The 22209-nt window shown below is 39.3% G+C and overlaps 4 protein-coding genes across 5 annotated transcripts in view; 2 read left to right on the forward strand and 2 right to left on the reverse strand.

Moving 5' to 3' along the window:
• The window catches only part of mgat4a (alpha-1,3-mannosyl-glycoprotein 4-beta-N-acetylglucosaminyltransferase A), a 34926-nt gene extending 30140 nt beyond the window's left edge, over positions 1 to 4786 (forward strand). Inside the window, exons 15-16 of the mRNA XM_015005466.2 lie at positions 1358 to 1470; positions 1597 to 4786. Coding sequence (XP_014860952.1) covers positions 1358 to 1470; positions 1597 to 1623 — 140 coding nt within the window. The 3' untranslated portion in view covers positions 1624 to 4786. The remainder of the gene's footprint in view (positions 1 to 1357; positions 1471 to 1596) is intronic.
• Positions 4787 to 4958: 172 nt separating this feature from the next.
• Positions 4959 to 6981, forward strand: coa5 (cytochrome C oxidase assembly factor 5). The gene is made up of 3 exons (XM_015005475.2): positions 4959 to 5199; positions 6454 to 6537; positions 6635 to 6981. Exons 1-3 carry the CDS (start codon positions 5098 to 5100, stop codon positions 6674 to 6676), a joined length of 228 nt encoding a protein of 75 aa, XP_014860961.1. The 5' UTR covers positions 4959 to 5097; the 3' UTR covers positions 6677 to 6981.
• On the reverse strand, positions 6886 to 11854 carry LOC106928900 (inosine-uridine preferring nucleoside hydrolase). Of its 2 annotated transcripts, none has more exons than XM_015005471.2 (7): positions 11306 to 11854; positions 10965 to 11042; positions 10634 to 10821; positions 10301 to 10480; positions 8556 to 8667; positions 7575 to 7711; positions 6886 to 7459 (listed from the first exon to the last, which is right to left on the reverse strand). In XM_015005471.2, the coding sequence occupies exons 3-7, from the start codon at positions 10808 to 10810 to the stop codon at positions 7112 to 7114; spliced, it is 954 nt and encodes a 317-aa protein (XP_014860957.2). In that variant the 5' UTR covers positions 10811 to 10821; positions 10965 to 11042; positions 11306 to 11854; the 3' UTR covers positions 6886 to 7111. The 2 variants fall into 2 exon arrangements, with proteins under 2 accessions (XP_014860957.2, XP_014860956.2); XM_015005470.2 differs by having other exon boundaries at positions 10965 to 11060.
• A 128-nt stretch (positions 11855 to 11982) lies between these two features.
• LOC148160857 (inosine-uridine preferring nucleoside hydrolase-like) lies at positions 11983 to 21714 on the reverse strand. The gene is made up of 8 exons (XM_088015710.1): positions 21577 to 21714; positions 20515 to 20573; positions 20320 to 20424; positions 19955 to 20142; positions 17686 to 17868; positions 17504 to 17615; positions 15772 to 15908; positions 11983 to 14922 (listed from the first exon to the last, which is right to left on the reverse strand). The coding sequence occupies exons 1-8, from the start codon at positions 21636 to 21638 to the stop codon at positions 14584 to 14586; spliced, it is 1185 nt and encodes a 394-aa protein (XP_087871836.1). The 5' UTR covers positions 21639 to 21714; the 3' UTR covers positions 11983 to 14583.
• Between the last annotated feature and the right edge of the window lie 495 nt (positions 21715 to 22209).

Here is a 22209-nt window from a genome sequence, read left to right on the forward strand (position 1 = left end):
TGATTCACTAAACTCTGATCAACTTAAAGTATCAATAGTTTTAGTTAAATAGCTTTCAAAGGTTCACTTTAGCTTAGCGATATTTCTGCTTGTTGGTAATAATGAGGGAAGGCAAAAAAGTTGTAAATTAGCTGATGGAAACGTGAACATCATGATGATGTGACACCAGGAAGGTGTTTGTTTACAACCAACTAAGTAACTGGTTACATTTAGCCGTGTGGCTGTAATTAAGTACAATTTATGTGTACTTTGTACTTTTTGAAGACTTTAACTTTTTCTTTAACTTGAGTAAAGTATTTTACTCTTATACATTTGAAATCTTGTATTAATGAGGAAAAAATGAAATAAACAGAAGATTTTGCAAATGTGTGTCTTTAAAATACCGCACAAATATTTATGTTGTATGTTAACATGTTTTATTTTTTTATTTATAATGCTGTTCTTTAACTAAAAACAGTTTCAGACCGATATCTCCTCTTTTATTTTGTAAAGTCTACGAGTGGAACGTTCTTCTGCTCATAAAACTAATTAACTTTTACTTAAAGTAACATTTTAATGAGGTACTGTATATTTGTATTTGAGTACCGTATTTTATGCACTATAAGGCGCACCGGATTATAAGGCACATAGAATAGATGCTACAGTAGAGTCTGGAGTTACGTTATGCATCCACTAGCTGGAGCTGCACTAAACGGAATGTCAACAAAACCGGTCGGCGAAGAGAGCCTTCCGCGACTGGGCCGGACGATGGTCACCCTTCTCAGTTCGCGCACAGCATGTTCGTGGAGAACGTGGCGCTAAATGACCTGCAGACGACCTGATTCTAGACGGTCAGTAGGTCAGTCAAACTTTATTAACAAACCAGCGTTCTGACAATTATCCCAGCATGCACCGCGCGCTGCTTCTTCTACGGGCGAAAATGAAGTCGGTTGCTGCTTACCGTAGTAAGCTCAGCATATATAAGGCGCACCGGATTACAAGGCGCACTGTCGGCTTTTGAGGAAATTGAAGGTTTTTAGGTGCGCCTTATAGTGTGGAAAATATGGTACATATTAGACTGGTGTCTTGTATTTAAGTAAAATTGGTCAAAGTAACTACACTTTTACATTAACATATTACTTTTATACTCTTCCCACCTTTGTGTACAACATGTGATACGCCTTCTAATTTTCCTCTGCATGTTCTCTGCACAATTTCCTTATTCTTTTTTTTGATAATTTGCAAGATAATTGCTCTCTCCGCTCTCATCAGTTTATAACTATGACTCACATTTTGCCCCTGGTTTCTTGCATTTTAAGTATTGTTCTCAGACAGTGAAGATGGCTCGGGTTTAAATGATTTTGTATTGAACACTCAGGTAATTTTGAGAAAGGTGTGGCAGAGGGAGCGGTAGATCCGGCCTTCAACCCTGTCATTGCCCTTCGGCTTTCCGTTCTGAAAGACTCTGCAGTGTGGGCCATCCTCAGTGAGGTAAGTCAGGTGTCCAGGTCACGACATGTTCAACTTTTTTTTTTTTTCCAGATGTGAAGCCCCTCTTTGTTTCTGCCTATTCGGGCGAATAACTGAATGAAAAACTGGTGTGCTCTCTCATTGCAGATCCACATAAAGAGGGTATCTGGCTGATTGTTCTGCAGGAGACACATGAATCACAGCCCCTGGAGGGCCAAAATCTCCCAGACTGCTAATGTGGGGTCTCTAGTACCTAGCAACCAGCAGAGAAGTGATTAGAGCTTAGAGTTGTCTAAGAAATGCCAGCTCTCTGTCCCCGTTCTTTCTGATTTGCTTTGTTTTTGCTTCTTATTTATCGGTTTCTCCCCTCTCTTTCTCCACGACTCCCCACACTCTTGTGAACTCCACTTACTTTTGAGAATGGGAATACTACTGTCTGCAATCAACGGAGGGAGGGTGTGAAGACATCTTCTCGCAGCAGCTCGGACTCTCAAAGTGACTGTGTTGCTGAGCAGCTCGGAGACCAGTCAGATTAGTTGCTGGATGAAAAAGGCCGAATCTTCACAGGTGGAGAGAACCAGTCCACCTGGCCAGTGGTGGAGATGCTGCCAAATCCCTCAATTACTCAATGCTGCCACACCTGGGCGAGCGGGGGCGTTGCACTGTCTCTAGTGCCTCAGCAAGCCCAGCGATGATCAAGAATGTCTACGTCTCTAAAGGCCAGTTGTGCTCCGTTCCGAGCAGAAATGGTGGAGGTCTACCCTCCAACACGTGACTCTAGATCAACCAACACCAGCCCAAACAAATGTCTTTTTTTTTTTTTTTTTTTTTTTTTCTTCTTCTTCACTGCAATCAAACAAAAACCGGTCCCGTTGTTACACTGGTGAGCTTATTGTCCCATAATCCATCTGAGTGATATTTGACTGTAGGGCAGCCTAGCGACCCATGAAGCACCTTGACGTCCAGCCTTTCTCACCTTTTTTTGTCTGACATGCTGTTTGACCTTGAGGTCAGTTTATAGTCGACTAACTTGGACACTAGCCTGGCTACGTTTCCCCGAAGAAATATATTATTATACTGACATTATTATTATTATTATTATTATTATTACAGCTACGATTGACGATCTATGAAGTTGACTTAATTTATTGGAAATAAATCTTTAATTTGTACAAGAGGTAAAATATATTTTTATTCTAAGAGATGTTTACGGTAGTTACGAGTCTGTTTTTATGTACTTTTTTTTTTTTCCTTTTTAATCTGAATTGCTTCTGTGCATCCTTATATTCATGGCATACAGACGCCTTGTTGCAAAGTCCCGAATCGCATTCATTTTAATTGCATAGAAACCTATTTGCAGGGTTCCTACGCAGTAAGGAAACTCTTAATTCACACTCCATGCTTTTTAGCAAACGTGTCGACTTGTGTAAAATTATTTTTCTAGAATCTTCTATGCTCCACATTCAAGAACATGAAAATGGGACGTTTTGAAAACACAATCGCAAACACCATCAGTCGCAACCTTTTAAGATAATAAGATAATGGTGTGCTGTAAACCTTTATTTCAATCATTTATCAGGCTAGAATGAGAAAACCAAGAAGGAGATCTCGAAGTCTTGGTTTTGCTCTTTGTAAGGAGTTGCTTAACGCTCTGGAGTCTATCGAGATAATGCAACTGTCGTAACAAAATAAGCTTGAGGATTTTATCTCACTATAATGAAACGGTGACGCTAGTAGTGCATCTAAAAACGCCCAAACCATTTTAGTTATACCAACAAAACTAATTTGAGATTTCAATTTCTGAAGATAAAGTGATGAAAATTATCAAAACATAATGACCTCGAGGTGTTGGTGTCTCGGTATGAAGAGTTAAATGCTTGTTATCCTGAGATAATGAAGCTCGAAACTCAACTTGCCTGATATCTTGACATGATGAGCGGTAAAAGTATTGTGGTTTTAATATTGAAACTAGCTAAATGTAGAGAGGATTTAGCTGTCACAATAAAATCAAGTTTTTATATCCGTGCTTCTCAGATATCTCCTGTTGCCATCAAAAGATGGGCAGTTGGATTCTAATACAGCTTTACTGTACTTTACTAAAATAAAACACATTTTCTTAGCCGTTTTTTAATATTTGGAGCACACCAATACTAAACATTAAATGCTGTAAAGGAAAATGAAAACAATCTGACCTTGGTTAAAATGGCCAGAAATCGGTTAGGCTACTAGAAAACTGATGTAGAACATGTGGAATATTGAAATATGTGAAGTGTAGGAACCCTGTTGTTGTAGATATGGGTCTAAAATAGGAAAAATGTGCCTTATAACACAGTTATCTTAAAAATTGCCCCAAAATCTTTATAATCTGTTCCCTCTTGCCTAGAAAGACATTGTATGTTAATATTTAAAAATAAAAGTATAAACTGATGTCAAAGAGGATCTTACTGTTGTCCAAAATTAGTGAAGGAGGTAGTTTTATTAGCTCATTCTCTGACAATAGCGATATTTGCACTGCTTTATTTTATTTTTTTTTCTTTTACTTTTTTTTGGTTTAAATCACACTGTCCTCATTGTACCTCACTTTTCACCTTCACGCATCCTTTTAACAAATTCAACCATTTCTTTTGTCAATTTTTAATGGACAGGATATGACTACTGATCATTAGAGTGCACTTCTGATTGTACATACATCTAAAATATATATTCTATCACTTTTTTTCCCCGTTTGAAGTAGTTACTTTTTACATTTTCATGTTTGTGGCCAACTATCTCAGTGGAAACTCTTTGTGAGACTTGATTGAACTTATGTATTCGTGATTGTTGCTTTCACTGTTAAGGGGTTAGTGAAGTGCCTTTAGGTGAGATTGTTTTCTAATGGCTCTAATGTTTGGCTTATGCTTGTTTGCATTCATGACATGTAATTTATAAACATTTTGTTTAAATATTATTCTAAATGGGTTTTAACCCAATCGAAGTATGTGCTCCGTCCAGTCTCGCTAGTTCATCTTTTAATTTGGCAATCTGGGCACAGTAATGTTTGGAAATGACATTTTCCTCCTTCCACGATGTTTCCTCTGCTTTCACAAACAAAAAAATGAACACATGTAAGGGAAGAACTGTCATGTGATCTTTGGGATTTTCCCCGCTCCTTTTTAAGGAAGCGGGACAAACCATTAAAAAAAAACAACACAAAGGACATTCACCCAATCACCTTCAATGCTCATCAGTTTATGTGCCTTCATCGTGTTCATGTGTTTGCCTGACTTTGGTGATATTTTTGGCATCAATTTTCCATGGACGTAAATTTTAAATAAACAACGGTTCTGGTTAGCAGTAATGGTCATTTTTGTGTTGTGATTTTGTTCTCTCATCACTCATCCCACCCGCATTGCCAGGTTTTATTTAAAATGCTAATATTAACACACACGGCCAGAAGTTCACTTGAACGTCACATAATTTGAGTACGTGCAATAAAAACTACAAACGTTCCCAGCATGCCTTTTACTTTCGTCTTCCCATCATGCCTTTCACAATCATGGCGGCTGACAGTATGTCATAACATTTACATGTCACCGCTGTTTACGCGTGAATTATTGCAGCTCTCGGTTTGTAAGTGCGTTTTCTTGTTGCTGGAGTGACTTTTGAAAAATGCCTAAATATTACGAGGATAAAGAGGAGGACACCAGAGCCTGCGCTGGCATCAGAGAGGACTTCAAGGCTTGTCTCCTCCAGCATGACTGCGTAGTGAAGGTAAGGTGGTGCAAATGACAATGAAAAAACTATGTACACCGGAAAGGCCACTAAATAAATGTGTTGGGGCTAAGTCTAATTTAACATTTTAATGAGAATAGTTGCTTTATTTTGGAGTGACTTAGTTAAATACGTCATATTTTTAAGCAAAAGTATTTCAGGTACGGTATACTAGTTTAACTTTGTGGTTGTCCCAACAAATTCTAAATTGTAGCGAAAATGTTTGTAGAAACGATTATGTCGCAGGATTACGGTTCAGACTATTATTCTGATTAAGTAGTCGCTTTCTAACGACGGTACAGCTACACGGCTAATGCTAAAAGCTAATGGTAAGTTAATGTTTACTTTTCCAAGCAAAGACATTAAACATGTGAATTTTGAATTAAAAGACCAAATAACCAATTTAAAAACGAGGTTGAGAAGAATTTTTCATTTTTTAATTCCAATACAGCTTTATTTATAACGCACTTTACAGCGTTATAAACAGTTTTAAAGTCCCAAACATAATGTTAAAAAAAATAAAAAAATTCTTGTCCAATGTTATAATTAAAGATATAACATTGGACATAAAAATTAGAAAAAAAGTAAAAATCAAGAGCAGCAAAAAGATCTAACAATAAGTGACATAATGGAAACATAAGTTCACTTCTAAAGGTAAAAGGCCTGATCTTTGCAGATTTACACATTAGCTGTACACCTTCTATTTCTTGAGATTTAAACTCCAAAGGTTGTTCAGTGCCTTAGAGATTTTTTTGGTATCCATCCCCTGACTTATGCTTTTCAATATAATTTCCTCTGATATGCTGGGAATGTTTTTTTTGTCTATATGTTGTAATGGCAGCCAGGAATATTTTATACATGCTATTCATTCAGTCTAGTGTTAAAAAAGAAAAGTCAACTGGTACGTTGATGTAAAGTTTAGTAACTTACGACAAAAGTGACAACCTCATTTTATTGTTCATTGCTGATTTCTGACCAGAACATTTGTGCCAGAAACCTTTCCAAACAAGAAAAAATTTAACACTTCAGGGTCACATATAGCAACATCTTCCATTTAAAACAATTAAAATAAGTTTTTTGGATGCCACGAATTTAATGTATTTGATAGAGAAAATGCATAAATCGTAAATGCATTAAAGAAGAAATACTTGTCATAATTTCAAATCAAAGCATAAAACTTAATCAGTGGCCTTTCTAAAAGCTCTTGTGATTGTCTCAGTATAGTGTGTTTTAAAGTGTCCCTCTGTCCACCAGGAGGGAAAGATGCCCAGTGAGTGTCTGAAGGAAGGCCACTGCAAAGCGCTGCAGACGTCATTCTTTGAGTGCAAGAGGTCCATGGTGAGTCAGTCAGCTGTAGTTACTGTACGATGCTGTTTGATAGAAGGCCTTTAATGTTTAACAAAAATAACCAACTTTAAACATCTTCTATCCGCAGCTGGATACAAGGTCGCGATTCAGAGGGAGGAAAGGATACTGAGGAACCAACTAATGTCGCGTTGTGACGAGACTGAGCAGCTTGTGTTGATTGAAATCGGTGCAGCAACGTGTGTGATGCTGCATCTTCAGCATTATGAACACCTCATCTGAAGCACAGGTGGGGAAGAGCAGCAACAAACGACAAGATGTGAAAGAACCCACAGCAGGATCAGGTGTGGATCTTTAACAAAAGACGAGAGCTCTCATTGGTTGGAGTGTTCAACATGTTTTCCTTCCTTGTTGGAACATTTTATTTTGTTATTTTGAATGAAAATCATCAACTTAAATAAATGATGACCAAAGTCAGAGGTTTGTCTGTTGAGAGTGGAGTCATTGCGTTGTTGAGGTAACTGAGTTTTACAATACAAAAAACAAAACAGGTGAACCACAAAACGTGTGGGGAACAGCAGCGACCTTCAGTATTAAGTTCAGACTCTCATTTCAGAGCCGCCATCATCATCTTCCTGAACTTCTCCATGTCTACCTTTTTTATGATAAAAACCTTGTGCGTCTTGTTCATTAAGCCCAGAGTGTCCACTACCATCATGCCTCTGGTGTGCGTGCCCACCAGCTCCACGCTAACCGGGAACTGGTCGCTCTCTACGACGAAGGAGTCGTCCACGGCGGCCGCCATGGCGTACGAGTCGCAGGAAATCAGGCCCGAACCCGCGATGAACTCTTTCTCGAAGCGCTCGGTTTTCGACGCCTCGATGCTGTGGCTGAAGATCTTCGCCATGAAGCGAGCTTTGTGGCTGTTCTGCGCCAGCCAGGCATCGCAAAACTCCTGAAGGAACGAAAAGATTCGGCAGCTGCAACATTGATCCACGTTTACTGAGGATAAATGATGATAATGAGTCGCATTCATCCACATATGAGAAAATATGGAAACGAGAGGTTACCCAAGGCAGCTTGTTGTAGCAGGTGAACTCCCAGCAGGCCAAGTAGGTGGGACACTGGTAATCGTTCAGCACGATGTACGCCGCTTCTGGATCAGCGGTGAAGTTGAACTCGCCGCACACCGAGGTGTTTCCTCGGGCTGCAGAAGAAAACCGCAAAACAAAAGTTGGTTTAGACCAGAGCGCTGCAACTTTCACAAACCAAAGATTCATTTTTGCCTTCAGTCCAACAAGGTGAAACACATTTAGAGCTGCAAATATTGCAAAACATTTTGTAAAAAAAAAAAACAACAAAAAAACATGTTGATACTATAAGAAATGTGTTTTATAAGAACCACCATTTCATTTAATCTAAAAGAAGATGGATGGTTTTTAACCAATAGGATGTCAAACTTTGTGGAAAATGATGTAAACAACGTTCTTTTCAACTGAATCACTACTTGGTGACAAGAAATATATCTTAAATACTACAAACAACAAAATGTTTCACATTTTGGAAGTGATGTACAAACTTTTTGCTGCGAGGGACAAAATGGGAAAGACAAAGTACTCGTAAAACTAAAATCATAAAATGCTATTGTGAAACATGCAGTGTTTTAATTAATAAAATAAAGCAGTCAGATTTTCTGTAGGAAGAAGATGTGTAAATAATTGCATATCCAAAACAGGATTTTTCCTGTTTGCCTTATTAAGAGAAAGGAGTCCAGTTAGCAAATTCTTCTGGGCTTGATTATTAAAAAAATAAATTTAACAGAGCCTATTATCAATAAAATTGATAATAAACAAATAAAATTTGTGTCACTCTTTTTTGGGGGGGAAATGCTTGAAGTATTAAACCAAGTGTAACCCCTAAAAGCATATTTGTCAGTAAACCTTTGAGTAAAAATAATAAGTCGGTGACTTTATACTGATATACTGTGACCTCCCTTCAGCTGTGATAAAAGTCGACTCCTTCAAACCAGTAACTCTCAGTGTTTCACTCACACTCAGTGTTCCCTCCCATGATGTAGAGTCCTTTCAGTTTGGCCGGCAAAGACGGATCCATCCTCACAGCCAGAGCCAGGTTGGTGAGCGGCGCCGTGGCAACCAACGACACCTGAGAGATGTAAAGTACGTGAACAAATAAGGACACCCTATGAAAATCTGTATGTTTGTTTTGGTGTCGTTTTTTTTTTTTTTTTTACATAAACACATGGATATTTTAAAACACTGATACATATAAGTATGGACCTTCTAAAAATATATGTAAAAATGAAAAAATGCTATTTCCGGTGTGGAACAAATACGGACACTTCTGCGTCCTACTTCATATTGTGAAAGTTACATTTAGAAATGCATGATGAGAACTTTGTTACTCTGTCATTTCTGGAAGGTTTTCCCTGTTTAAACCTGATATGTTTAGTTTGACTTTAGCAGTTCATAAGTCTGTTAAGGGATCTGAAGCGGACTCAAAACATTTGGAAAACACTAAATCTGCACAAGTTCACTCCGGTGTTGATGCTAAAGATGTTCCCAGATCTCTAAAATGCCATTAGGAAACCTAAAGACATCTTAGCGTTTTCACTTTCTTTTCCAAAGTTAGAGAAAAAAGACAAGATTAAACTCTGATATGTAAACATTGCCTTATAAAGAATTTAATATTTAATCATGTGCCCTCAATTCATCACATGATACAGAGTACACAGTTGCTCATAAGACTGCAGTACATGATGCCATCTCTGTGACAAACATTCACATTTTAACTAAAGTGTTACCTTTTAGCTTTATCTGACGCATGTGGGTTTTTTTTTTTTTTTTTTTTTTTTTTTGTACCAAGCAGGCAGAATTTTAATATTCCTTCATCTAAAATTCATTCTAATCACCAAACTCTTTTTATGTACTTGGTCTTTTCTGCAGCTTAAATCTTTAATTTCTGCTTCTTGAACCATTACCCATTAATAAGCAAGCTCAGATCTGCTGAGTTTGTTACTGAAATCCTTCCTAAATTTTCTCAGGAAATAACCCTGCAGTAAGTTGTCACACCATCAACAAGCACAGCTAAAGTGTTCACACCCTGTAAACTTTTTCACTTTTTTTTTTTTTTTTTACATAAAAACCACAGACTTCAGACTTGAGGTTGGATGGAGAACATCTAAGATAACCAATCTCTAAGTCATGCTCCAGATTCTCAGCTGATTTGCTGTCTGGTCTTTGACTAGGCCATTCTAAGACATGAATATGCATAGATTTGATCCATTCCAATGCTGCTCTGGTGGTATGTTCAGGGTCATTGTCTGGGGTTCACTCACCGTCTTACCAACTCAAACCAGCTTCTCTGCTTCTGCTGAAATAAGCATCCCCACGGCATCACTCTGCCACCACCATGTTTCACAGTGAGGTTGACGCGTTCAGGGCACTGCACTGAGATAGTTTTCTGCCGCACATGGTGATTTGTGGCATAAAAAGTTCAGTTTCAGTCTCATATAACCGGAGCACCTTCTGCAACGTTTGCTTATGGTGAACGACAACCGGGATCTCTAACCATCTTTGGTTACTTCTCAGATTAATGCTCTCCCTGCCAGGACACGCTGAACAGTTTGAAGCTATGAACCTTATTTTTACACTCTCTGTTTCTTGATCTTCATAATGCTGTTTGCTCCCTAAAGTTCTTTAACACATACATGATTTGTATACATGAGGAGGGAACGATCAAACATATCCTGCAGCTCTGACAGTCCTGCGTCTCTCACCTCTCCTGGGTTTTCGTTAACAATCCTGACTATGGCCGACACGGCGCTCTCCTTCTGAAGCTGGTCCAGACCCGGAGCGTCGGGGTCAGGAGCGTCGCCCAGGCCGTCCTTCCCATGAAAGGATCCCGCATTTAGTCTTTTCCCAAGGATAGGCCTGTCAGCGCCTTTAAAGACTGGAATCTGACCCAGAAAACATAAGTGACAACTCGGTATAATGCAAAGAGAACAACTTCAAAACGTTCAAATATGTAGCGGCACTAAACAGAGACATTCAGACATACATTCAGACATACATTTACATTCAGACCGTGAATGTAAACTACTTTGACCCACCTCCAGCTTATTGCAGACCTGCAGAACCCGCAGAACGTTCTTGCACACGTTCTCCACCGCGGTGTTCCCGTGCACGCAGGTGATGCCCAGGATCTCCACACTGGGAGCGGCCAGAGCCAGCATGATGGCCTGAGCGTCGTCCACGCCACAGTCCACGTCCAGCAGCAGCTTCTTCATCGTCCTGAACCCTGCGAGAGCACACGTTCACGTCCGACTCGGGAACAGCGACCTCAAATGTTTCATTTTCAACACAGCCTGAGTTTACCACAAAACTGGACGTTTGAAACATCTAATTAGATCCTCACAAATGATCTGAAACATTCGCACGCACCTGGAGCTTGATGTAGGAAGTATGAAGCGGTTGTAGTTCCTGACTAAACGTGGCCAGGGACAGTCGGCTGAAAACAACCTTTGAGCGGAAAACCAGCTGAATCATGAGCAGGTTGTACATGACGAAAGTTACAAAACAGGAAGTCAGATTTTAATTAACAGTTTACTCAACAGTAGCCAACTGTTTAAATAAACACAATGTGCTGTAGAGGTACATCTGAGAACTCGTTAAAGATGATAGCCTTCAGAACCACTAATTCAGAGTTTTTAAATATAATCTATCAACCCTGAAGAATTTGAAATAAGGGGCAAAGGTCACTTTGCGTGATCTCTGTTCAGTACCTGCACACGCCCAGAAATGTCCCAAGTCTTGAGATCTCCTGCCCCCAAGTCAAGGGTCAGTCCAGCATCGTCTCCGCCGTGGACTGTAGCTCCAGCTGGGATGTTTCTGAATATCACTCACAACGTCTCTGCGACTCTGCCTCACTACAAAAATACTGAAAGATTTTGCTGCTTCCTCTCAGAATAACTCAGGTTCCTTTTGGGAAATTCTCAGCAGCCTGCCAGGCGCTTTTTTTATTTTTTATTTTTTTGCTAAGTACAGATCATTTACAGAAGAAGCTTTCTAAATAAAAAAAAATAATGAGAGGCTTTATAATAAAAAGAATGTTTGGAAATACTCCTATCTTGTTTTTTCCTTTTCTTGTATTTGTGCTGACGTAGAGTTCACGTTTGTTACTTGTGATTCAACTCGGCTTTCCAAAAATGTGCATAACTCATTATTTAACAATGGCAGTAATTACTTTACATAAAAAAAGACGTAGGTTGGCCTGGATAGCTTGTCTCCAAGTCCCCTTTTGAAAACAGACTTTTGTATTTTCTTATCTTTGTTCGATATGAACGTCTATTTGGTGATCAGAAAGATTTTAATGTCAGTATAAATATGTAGAGGTGACAAATACCTTTTCACATACTCTAGGTATCACAATGGTGGTGGAAATGACTCAAGAAGCAACGAAAAAGTTGAAAGGCTGAGATTTATTGACAACAAATTAAAAGAAAACTGGCTGATGGATTTAAATAATAAAAAAAACAACTACTTAACAAAAACTATTAATTTTAAAGACAGACAATAAAATATAAAATAAAGAATAATGGTTTAAAATAAAATAAAAGTATCAGCATACTTTTTTATTAAAAGTTTCACATACAACATCCAACATGGACAGTTTATCGACAGGGATTAACGAGTTAGACCAGAGATCACAGAAAACTTTTGAAATGACAAAAACAAAATTTAATTTGATTCTGTCCACATTTGTAGAGCAAACTGGTTCTCTAAAGTACAGAGGTCGCTCTCATGTCAGATGCAGCTCGGCATCTAGACTGGTTAAGTGTCCGATTGTTGCACACTTAAAAATTAATCAGTGTGGTTTTGCGCAGGTTCTTTTATTTCGATGAACGCTGTTGAAACACTGCGCTTAATTGCCGTTGGCTCGCTGAGTCAGGAGTGCTGCTCACTCCTGACTCAGTGAGTCCACTGGTGGCGAACCGTTGTCACTGCAGTACAGCGCATCTCAGCAAGAGAAGTGCAGCTTAAGAGCACAGCCAGCACAAGAAAAATGAAAGCAAATAAACAAAAAAAGAAAGTGAAGGGGGTGTAATTACTTCTGATGTCCATTCTCTCACACGATGTACAGCTATGACGTTTTCGGCCGAACTCTACACACGGCGGATTCACTCTGCCTTTTAATGGCTGCTGGACGTAAATGAGTATTTAAATCAGATCAGAGAATTTAAAGATTCTTGTTTAAATTATCCTTTTTAGGTTTCTGTTAATTTACAACATTTATACATAAACATTTTCAGCATTTATTACAAGAAAAATCTAATGCCACCTCTGATTTCTTTATTATTTTCTTTTTAAAGTGGACAGTGAGGGGGGGGGGGGGTTGTTCCACATTGGAAAAGAAGTGCCAAGGCTGCAAAAGGCTTTAAAAAATATAAAATAAAATAGGAGCGATGAAGTTTGAACCTTTTAGAGCTTATGCAAAAGCTTTGTCTCTCTAGAAAGTTAACACTTCAACCACAATGGTCAAACCTTTGACAGTTTCTACAACTGCAGCATGTAAATCATAATTCCCCCACCAGACAAGGAATTTTATTATTATTATTTTTATGTAGCTGCACATGGAAGTCTGGAGTTAACTTATTTTCAATTAACATGAATCTATAAAATGCACACTAAAAAGTTACAGGCCCTCTACGAAAGCTCCAGGTTGAAGACCCTTTCAAATCTACATCCAAGGCTGGCCCATAATGTCTTCATGCCATCTCGCTGTCCTAGTAAAAGCCCGAAGCAACACAAGACGGCGGTAAGCGACACCCAATGTTATTCATGACTTTTGCCTCCAAGGTGCCAGCAGAGGTAGTGAGAGTCAAGTTGGAAAGTAGGTGTGCAGCGCTCCGCAGTTAGAAACGGTGCTGCCGTCTCCTGGTTTGGTGTCAGTGAGTAAATGTCAGAAAATCAGCCTTTAACGCACAGAAAATGTTTTCTTGAAGCAAAGTTGGAGGTGATCGAGAAGCACCAAACTGACCTGAATGGACTCACATCAAGCAGCTGTTTTTATTCTGATGTTAAAAAAAAAAAAATGAGCAAAAGACAAAAACCCCCACAGCAGTCCGTAAACCGTTTCTAAAAAAAAAAACTAGTCGCTGCTGCCTTCAGGTTGTAATACGACGAGTTCAAGGTTTTTATAAGTATTTCTAGGATGAAGCAGGGAATCAAAAGATTCCCGTGGTCAGCTGTGATGAAGTTTTTCTGGTTTGTTGTGGTCATAAAAGAGTCCGTCTACGTTCAGACTTTCGCCTACTGTCAAGGGGTACGGATCAGAACCGAATTAATAATATCAAGCAGGTGAGCGATGTCAGAGTTTACCTTCTTGACCTTTTAGCAACCTATATAGATGGATACAGTTATACTTTTTGTGTTTGTTCCAGCTGTTTCTAAGACGATTTCGCCTTCTGTGCTGCATTTTGTAAGATATCTCCTTTACAGTTCGATGATCGGCTGACCACACACCGGGTGAAGTTACGCTTTTTGGTCACCAAGACTGAGATCTGATCCTTCATAATGGAATTCAATACCAGGTGTGAATGGTCAGGCTTTTACCTGGACCACTGTGTCGTCTGCGACCTAAAATGGAGTCTTGACAAAAGTTCAGTCTGGAAGACTCTAGTCGTACCTGCCTCATCAATCAGCGCCCACCTCTCTGCAACCTGGACCTATCGGCACGGACCAAGCTTCGCTCCAGCCAATCATCGTTTGGGCTCCAGTTTAAAAAGACCTTCACCCATAGCCTCCTCTGCTCACCAGCTGCGATCAACCCACCTCCACCCCATCTCCACCTTCTGCTCCCGGCTCTCAGGCCTCATCTTCCTCCGACCGCCGCCACCAGTACAGGCCCCGAAGTCCAGCTCGATGTCCCCGGCCGGGGCCTGAACGCCAAAGGACTTTGTTTATTTTCATGTTCATTTTGTCATTAAACTCTTTTAATCGCCTTCTTTCTCCGTTTGAGTCTCTCCAGATTGAACTAAGTTTCTTAGGTGGGTTGCAGACGTCATTTCAAAGCTGCCATCATCATCTTTTCGAACTTCTCCATGTCCACTTTCTTCATGATACACGCTTTGTGTGTCTTATTTAGCAGGCCTAGAGTGTCCACTATCATCATTCCTCTGGTGTGAGTTCCTGCCAGTTCAACACTGACTGGATAACGATCGCTTTCTGTGACGAAAGAGTTGTCCACCGCGGCCGCCATGGCGAACGAGTCACAGGAAATGAAACCTGTGGAATTCAGGGAGCTGCTGTCTTTCTTGGACTCCTCCATACTGTGGCGGAAGATCTTCGCCATGAAGCGAGCCTTGTTGCTGTCCTGACCCAACCAGGCGTCGCAGAATTCCTGGAGAAATGAAAACGGGCACAATCCAGGTTATAAATAGGGAAATGTGGCGCAGCAGTCATCCAGTAGGTATTTTCTCTTTTTATTTTTCAGGCTTGGAGGAACAGAAAAATGACGTCCCTAAGTGGATAGTTCTTTAAATCAACATGGGATGAACCCAGTTAAAGGACATATTATTATTATAACGCCTCACTGATTCAAAAACTAAAACAAGACGACACCATTCCAGATAAATAAAACTTATTTGGGACTGCAAATGTTACACGATCTTTTATAATGTTTAATAAACATAGAAAATGTGTTCTAGCATTTAAAAGAACCATAATTTTATCTCCATTTTCAGGTTTCAAAACAAAGAAAGATGCAAAAGATTTTGCAATACAGTGGCGGGGATACACTTTCTTCTATGGGATGTTGATATTTGTAGAACATTTAAATAAAAAATAATGTATTTCCTTTTATGTTTATACATTTCTACCTAATGTCTGTACACTGTGAGAGCTTAAACTCAAAGTCAAAATTCTCTGGGCACAGAATCCAATCCAGTAGTCTCCAATCGAATGACAAAAAAAGTGTTTTGGAGTCGCACTCTCTTGTGAATATTTAGTGCAATTTTTGCATAAAAAAAAACAAAAACAAACAAAAATTTGCCAAAACCTGCATTTGTTGTTATATCTTTAATTAAACACATTAGTTGGTTCTTTATTACTTTAATAAGAGCCATTGTGGAAGGTCCAAAAAGCCACTTGTGGCTCCGCAGCTGGCACAATGTTATAAGTAATTCAGTTGTGGCAGATGCCTTAGTTTGTTTAACAACAAATCAGATTGAGGAGTTCTAACGAGCCTTACCCACGGCAGCTTGTTGTAGCAGGTGAACTCCCAGCACGCCAGGTGAGTTTCACACTGGTAATCGTTCAGCACGACGTACGCTGCCTCTGGGTCAGCTGCAAAATTAAACTCGCCACACACTGTGGTGTTCCCTCGTGCTGAACAAGAGAAGAACCAGGAAAAAAACAAACAAACAAAAGGATCAAAGTTCTGTAAGACCAAGATCACGCTGACGTGAGGACGCTACGCATGCGAGACGAAGGGCAGAGCTTTAAAAGAGCAAGAAGGAAAGATTTAAGTCCAGTGAGTCCCGTTGAATAAATAAATAAATCTTAATTTTATGGAATTAATACGCAAAACTACTTCAACAGTATATCTGTTACAGTAACAGAAAAGTTTGACTAAAGGAGGAAATACACAATATCAGACATTCCCACTGGCTATTAGGAGAAGTTTAGGATTTGTTCCTCTTTCTTAAAAATGAAAACTAGTCATTTTTTTTAAGAGTAAAACTCTTTTCTGCAAAAAGTCTGAATCAGAATAAAAACTGCAAAGTCAGCAGAGGTGGACTAAAGAGAAGAATACATGGCCTGGTTATGGTCATGTGCATTTCCCCCCACAGAAACCAATACAGGAACCAGTGTAGTTTTCAGGGTTAGTTTCTCTCCTCGATGCGTTTCCACTGCAGAAACCACCATAAGAGCCATTAAGAGCCAGACTAAGGTGCTCACAAATCTGTGCTTCGAAGGGAGGCAGGACTTTCTGGATGGACCCGAACTAGACGTGTCCCTTCCTGTTAGGAGGAAGGAACCTTCCACTGGCTGAAGGTAACCAGAATTAAATCCCAGTCATTTCTCTCCCAGTTTATTCTTTATTCTTGTTTGCAAACACGTCAAAGTTCAGCCGCCTGTGCTCAGTATCACTGTGTTAGATATTGGTGTTTACATTCAAGCGCATGGTTAAAATCTGCCAGTGTTTGTGTAAATAAATTGCTCAAAAGCAAGTGTGGACTTCTACTTTCAGCTCCTCTGGGAGATTGTTAACTGGTACATTTATAACATATTGCAGAGATTTATGTTCTCAGACACAGAGCACAAACTTTCTCTGAGTCACAGTCTTAACTCAGTTTAAGAGACTTGCCACCATTAAACTGACACAATTTATGCTTCCTGACAGCTGACTGTGATCCTAATCGGACCTCAGCCTTTCCTGATCTCAGACCGCTTCAATCTGCAAACACGTTTGTCCGCAGGTGACTTTATGACCCTAACCGCTTTGTCTGATTTTACAGCTTTTAATCACAATTTCTCCATTTGTGGATAATAGTTTTCATTGGGGGGTGGGGGGTCACGAAACCTTACAAATGAGTTTGTATCCCTTAAAGAAATGACAACATTTCTTTAGATTATGGCAGGATAAGCAGCTTTCCCAGACTTTATGTTATTAGTCAAGATCTGTTTAAGTGAGTTCTGGATTAAACAAGTCCAGCAGTAATCAGTCCTTTGTGTGACAAGTGAATTTTAACACACATTTAACTCGATAATAAATTATCAGCTTAAACTGCATTTTGCATTTTCTCTTTGTCCGATATAATTTTTGTTACATAATCTGAAACATTAAAGCGTGATAAAAAAAAAAAAAAAGAAAGAAAAAAGAGAGATGGCACCGTCTCCGTTTATATCAGCTACATTTATGGGATTCATTTAACTTTGTGTATAAATATTTCATTCTACAGACATCAGCGTTCACTCACACTCAGTGTTCCCTCCCATGATGTAGAGTCCTTTGAGTTTGCCCGGCAGAGTCGGATCCATCCTCACAGCCAGAGCCAAGTTGGTGAGGGGCCCCGTGGCAACCAACGACACCTGGGGAGCGTACACGGACTCAGGATGTGCAGAACGAACAGTAACGCGGGTTTTACCCGGCTCTTCTCACCTCTCCAGGGTTCTTATTAACGATCCGGATTATGGCCGACACGGCGTTCTCCTCCTGGATTTTTTTGGCGTCGGGAGCGTCGGCGTCGTCGGGGGCGTCTCCGAGGCCATCCTTACCATGGAAGTTTTCGTCGCCGACTTTGATCCCAAGGATGGACTTAGCAGCACCTTTATACACCGGAATCTAGCCAATGAAAACAAGAGCACTGGTGAGAAATGTACTGGTCCAAATTTACCACATAACATCTTATCCTGGTCTGATGGAACGCCAACAACCAGTGTTGTGGTCAAGACCACCTAACCCGAGACCAAGACAAGACCAAGACCAGAGCGTATCGAGACCGAGACAAGACCAAGACTTTCAGGGTCCGAGACCAAGACCGAGGGAAGTCGAGACCGAGTCAAGACCAAGACCAGCGCCCTGCCCTACAGGACACAATAAAATGGTGAAATATGATCAAAATTGCTTCTCAAATTGATCTCAAAGATCCATATTCCCATAAAAACACCTAGATATTAAATATTTAATAAATGTTACCAATATTAAAAGCAGAACAAACTTTGTTCTGCTTTGCTTCCATCTTTGTGCTACAATCCGCGGAGGTCTCGTGCCATCCCTAAAAAGATAACGCCCTGAGTGTTTGCCCATATTGCTCATGTCAGAAACCACCACTGTCTGCACCATTAAACATAGCAATTGAGGCAATGTCCTGACTGTAAATAACGATCAACTATGAACACTGACCAAGGAGCAACAAGCAAGAAGTAACCAATCACAAGACGCTCATCGTGACAATAAAAATACCAACTTTGCATTAAATTGTCATTATTTACAAAATCACGCAAAGTTGCCATTTTTAATGGACTTTTAATGCAAGTTTACATTAAAAGTGTCATTATTTACCGAATGACACTTCATGACAACTGTCATAAGCTGTCATAAAGATTTATTTATGTTCATGACGGGTGTTATGTCAGTCTTATGCACAGCCCTTCAAATAAAGTGTTACCAAATTTTTCAATAAGTTTTCCCTCATTAAAGCCCTTCCAAAATGTAGATATAGAAAAAAAAGATGTAAGAAAAAGCAGACAGATTTAATACATGTACATTTTTATCCTTTAAAGAATTTGAATGGCTCAATTTTCATTACTTGACATCAAGTAATGCTGAGTCATCAGGGTAGCACAAAGTAAGAAATACTGCCACCTGCAGGTGAAAGTTCGCCATCACTTTAAATCCAACGCTCTGACCATTTAGGCAGGAAAATTTGCAATAAACTAACAATTATGTATCAGAGTGGAAAAAAATATTTTCCGTGAATTTCCACAATCTTGGAATCATGAAAAGCTGGAGGGCCTGGTCAATAAACATCCAAGACCTTCTGAGACCACATGACTTAAGACTTAATTTACAAACAGCTGATTTCTAAAGACAGCTGGTTGTGGTATGCTTCATTTAGGGGTATCAGAACGAAGCAGGCCATCTATGTGTTACTTTGTGTTGGTCTATCCCACAAAATCCCCCCAAAAATACATTCAAACTTGTGGTTGTAACGAGAACAAAATTCATCATCCTCACACTCCAATGACCGCAACACCTTTAGACCATAAATACATCTCAGTATGTTGGTCTTCAATACACTTTTTCTTTTAAACTTTAATTGCGAAGGAAGGAAGTGTTGCAAAAATGAGACGTAGAGGATGGATGTAACTCGTGTCTGTGCTGTAAACGTAGAGGAACTTGTTGCTCACTTCTGTCTCTAACTCATGTGACTTGAGGAACTCATTGTTAGGCAGAGCAATTAAAACGGGCTGACTTTTCACATGACTGCTAATTATTGTCATTCAACACAATTACTGCTCACATTTTAAGGACATTCCAGAAATTTGGCATTTTAGATGCTGATTGCAATCTCTAGCTGCAAAAATCAAACATCATAAAGCCTTTCTTTTCCCTTTTTTTAAAAAAAATAATTCAAAGCAAGACGCTTGTTGTCTTGGGTACAAAGCTGGTTTATTCAGCTCTGACGTGCTGGATGAAAGGCCTGGTATTTAACAAAACAATCCACCGATCAAACATCCATACGGTAGAGCAACTTTTAAAATGTATTATTCCAATGCGTCAGTCCTCAACTATGCTTTTTAATAACAGAAAAAAAAATTGAAAAGGTCACAGAGGATATGTAAATATCTCAAATAAATACTAACTTTACTAAAATGACTATAATGATTTCTCTCTCGGGACTCTGTGGTTTTGGTTCTGCACCCACCTCCGGCTTATTGCAGGTCTTCAGAACCCGCAGAACATTCTTGCACACGTTCTCCACCGTGGTGTTCCCGTGCACGCAGGTGATGCCCAGGATCTCCACTTTGGGGGCGGCCAACGCCAGCATGATAGCCTGGGCGTCGTCCACGCCACAGTCCACGTCCAGCAGCAGCTTCTTCATCGCCCCGAATCCTGCGGCCCACAGACAGAAGACATCCTGTTTAATCCGAAAAATAACTGAGTTGGCTGAACTTCTTCCGTCTAACCAGAAAGAGGAAACTATCAGCCTCTTACGGTCAAAATCTCTCCAGTTCTGATTTCAGTCTGAAGTGAGGGGTGGGGCATAAAAGCGGTGAACACGTCTTTTACCTTTCCTCTTGCTGTTTTGAGGAGACTGCAGCTGCTTCTTCTGACTGTTCTGCTCTGCATCCATCTGCTCCGTCCCTTTCCTCTTTTTACTCTTGGATGACATTTCTTCCGGTGTGAGGAAGAAAAAAAAAAATCAACAACAAAACGTGAGATTGTAAACTGAGTCAAAGTTTGCTCAGTGAAGCCTGAACAAACCTTTCCACTGCTGAGTGGGGATGCTGCAGCAAGCCGACCGCACAGGATGGAAAGAGAAACTGGAATAAAAGAAGGATGAGTAAAGAGGAACTAGTTCAAAAAAAGATTTATCTCAGGCTGTGCATTTAAAAACAAATAAAGACAGCCTCTGTGTAGATCTTTGCGTCTTAGCTTTTTTGCAGATTGATTTGACATTCTGACATTTTTCCAACAGCATGAAATCTGTGACAATGCTCTTACAGCGTCTAGTAGAAGTATTAGTACTACTATTAAGTGCTGGAGAATCACAGATTTGTGAAATTATCTTTTTAGGCAAGGAGTTTCTTTTTCAACATAAAGTAATATATTATGTTGTTTCCCTCTGCTTACTTTAAATTCATACTGACATGTAAATGTCCCATGACAAGTCAGATAATGTCCATCAGCTTTGATTTGAAGATAAAACCCTCATTTACTTAATTCCACACATAAAAAGCAGAAACTAAAACTCTGAAGAAATGTTTATATTTTCATGGCTTATTAGATTCTGGACTTTATTTTTTTTTATTACTATATTTATGTATGTAATTTATTTTCATTGTATATGTTTCTACATTTTAGTTTGGTAACATTTTCTGTACAAATTAATTTCTATTATAGTTTGTCAACTTTCTTCCTTTTCTTGTTCAGCATTTGCAACCATCTAGTGATTTTCTGCTCGAGACGAATCCAGTTCTCCTTTATTAAATATAAACCCTTCAATGAAATTCAATGAAATTAAGTCATTCTTTTTCAGTTTATTTTAGCGCCACAGACGTCAAACTCGCGCGCTGCACAGTAAATCAATGGCAGGAGACAAAAGCCGACACTACACCGGTTCAGATTAGACTAGAGAATTACATGGGATTAACAAAAGCTAGGGAACCCCTAATTAAAAAATCTTTACTAACTGAGAACCACTGATATGCTAAAAGCGCAAATTTTAAAGCATGTTATGGAGCTCAATCACCAGCAGACAAAACAATAAGGAAAGTGAAATTGTTTCTCCATAAATCAGTTGAAGAACGCATAGCATCGTCTGACCTTTCCACAGAGATCTTGATAATATGAGACGCTACCGACGGCAAAAACCTACTAAATAACATTTAGAAACCATCATAAAGTCAGTGCCTTAGCTGTCGTTGACACTTTTTTATTCTTCCGGGTCAACCTTCTACTTCTTCCTTTACTTTCCCGCTATCCGGTTTATATTAGTATTTTAGTATTTGCATTACTGCCATCTTCTGGACATGTATTGCACATTTGTTCACTTTCAGAGATAGTTGAATATTTGTAATGTTATTCTACCAAAAGTTTAACAGTAGTTAATATCACACGTTCAGTAAATATCTCTTTTGGTGTCTTCATTTTGTATCACAAAAAATTGTCTTTAAACTGTCATACCTTTTTCCTACCTTCACTTGAAGTGAAGGTAGGAAATAGTGGGCCGCTAATAATCACTCTGTGTTTAACATATTAACATATTCATATGGAGAGAGTAAATGCAAAGAGATGTGTTAGTGATTTAGATCAACACTGTATAATTAATTTTTATATTGCCTTACTAAAATCAGATAAAATTAACCACAAATGATTTATGGTCTTGAATTATTGGTGGCGCACCATCTCCCATCTCCACTTCCTGTGCAAATAATGATTGATGTAAGTCAGGTTTTC

Source organism: Poecilia mexicana, unplaced genomic scaffold, assembly GCF_051168715.1.
Source record: "Poecilia mexicana isolate PSO_F unplaced genomic scaffold, ASM5116871v1 scaffold_2, whole genome shotgun sequence".
NCBI classification, from domain to species: Eukaryota; Metazoa; Chordata; class Actinopteri; order Cyprinodontiformes; family Poeciliidae; genus Poecilia; species Poecilia mexicana.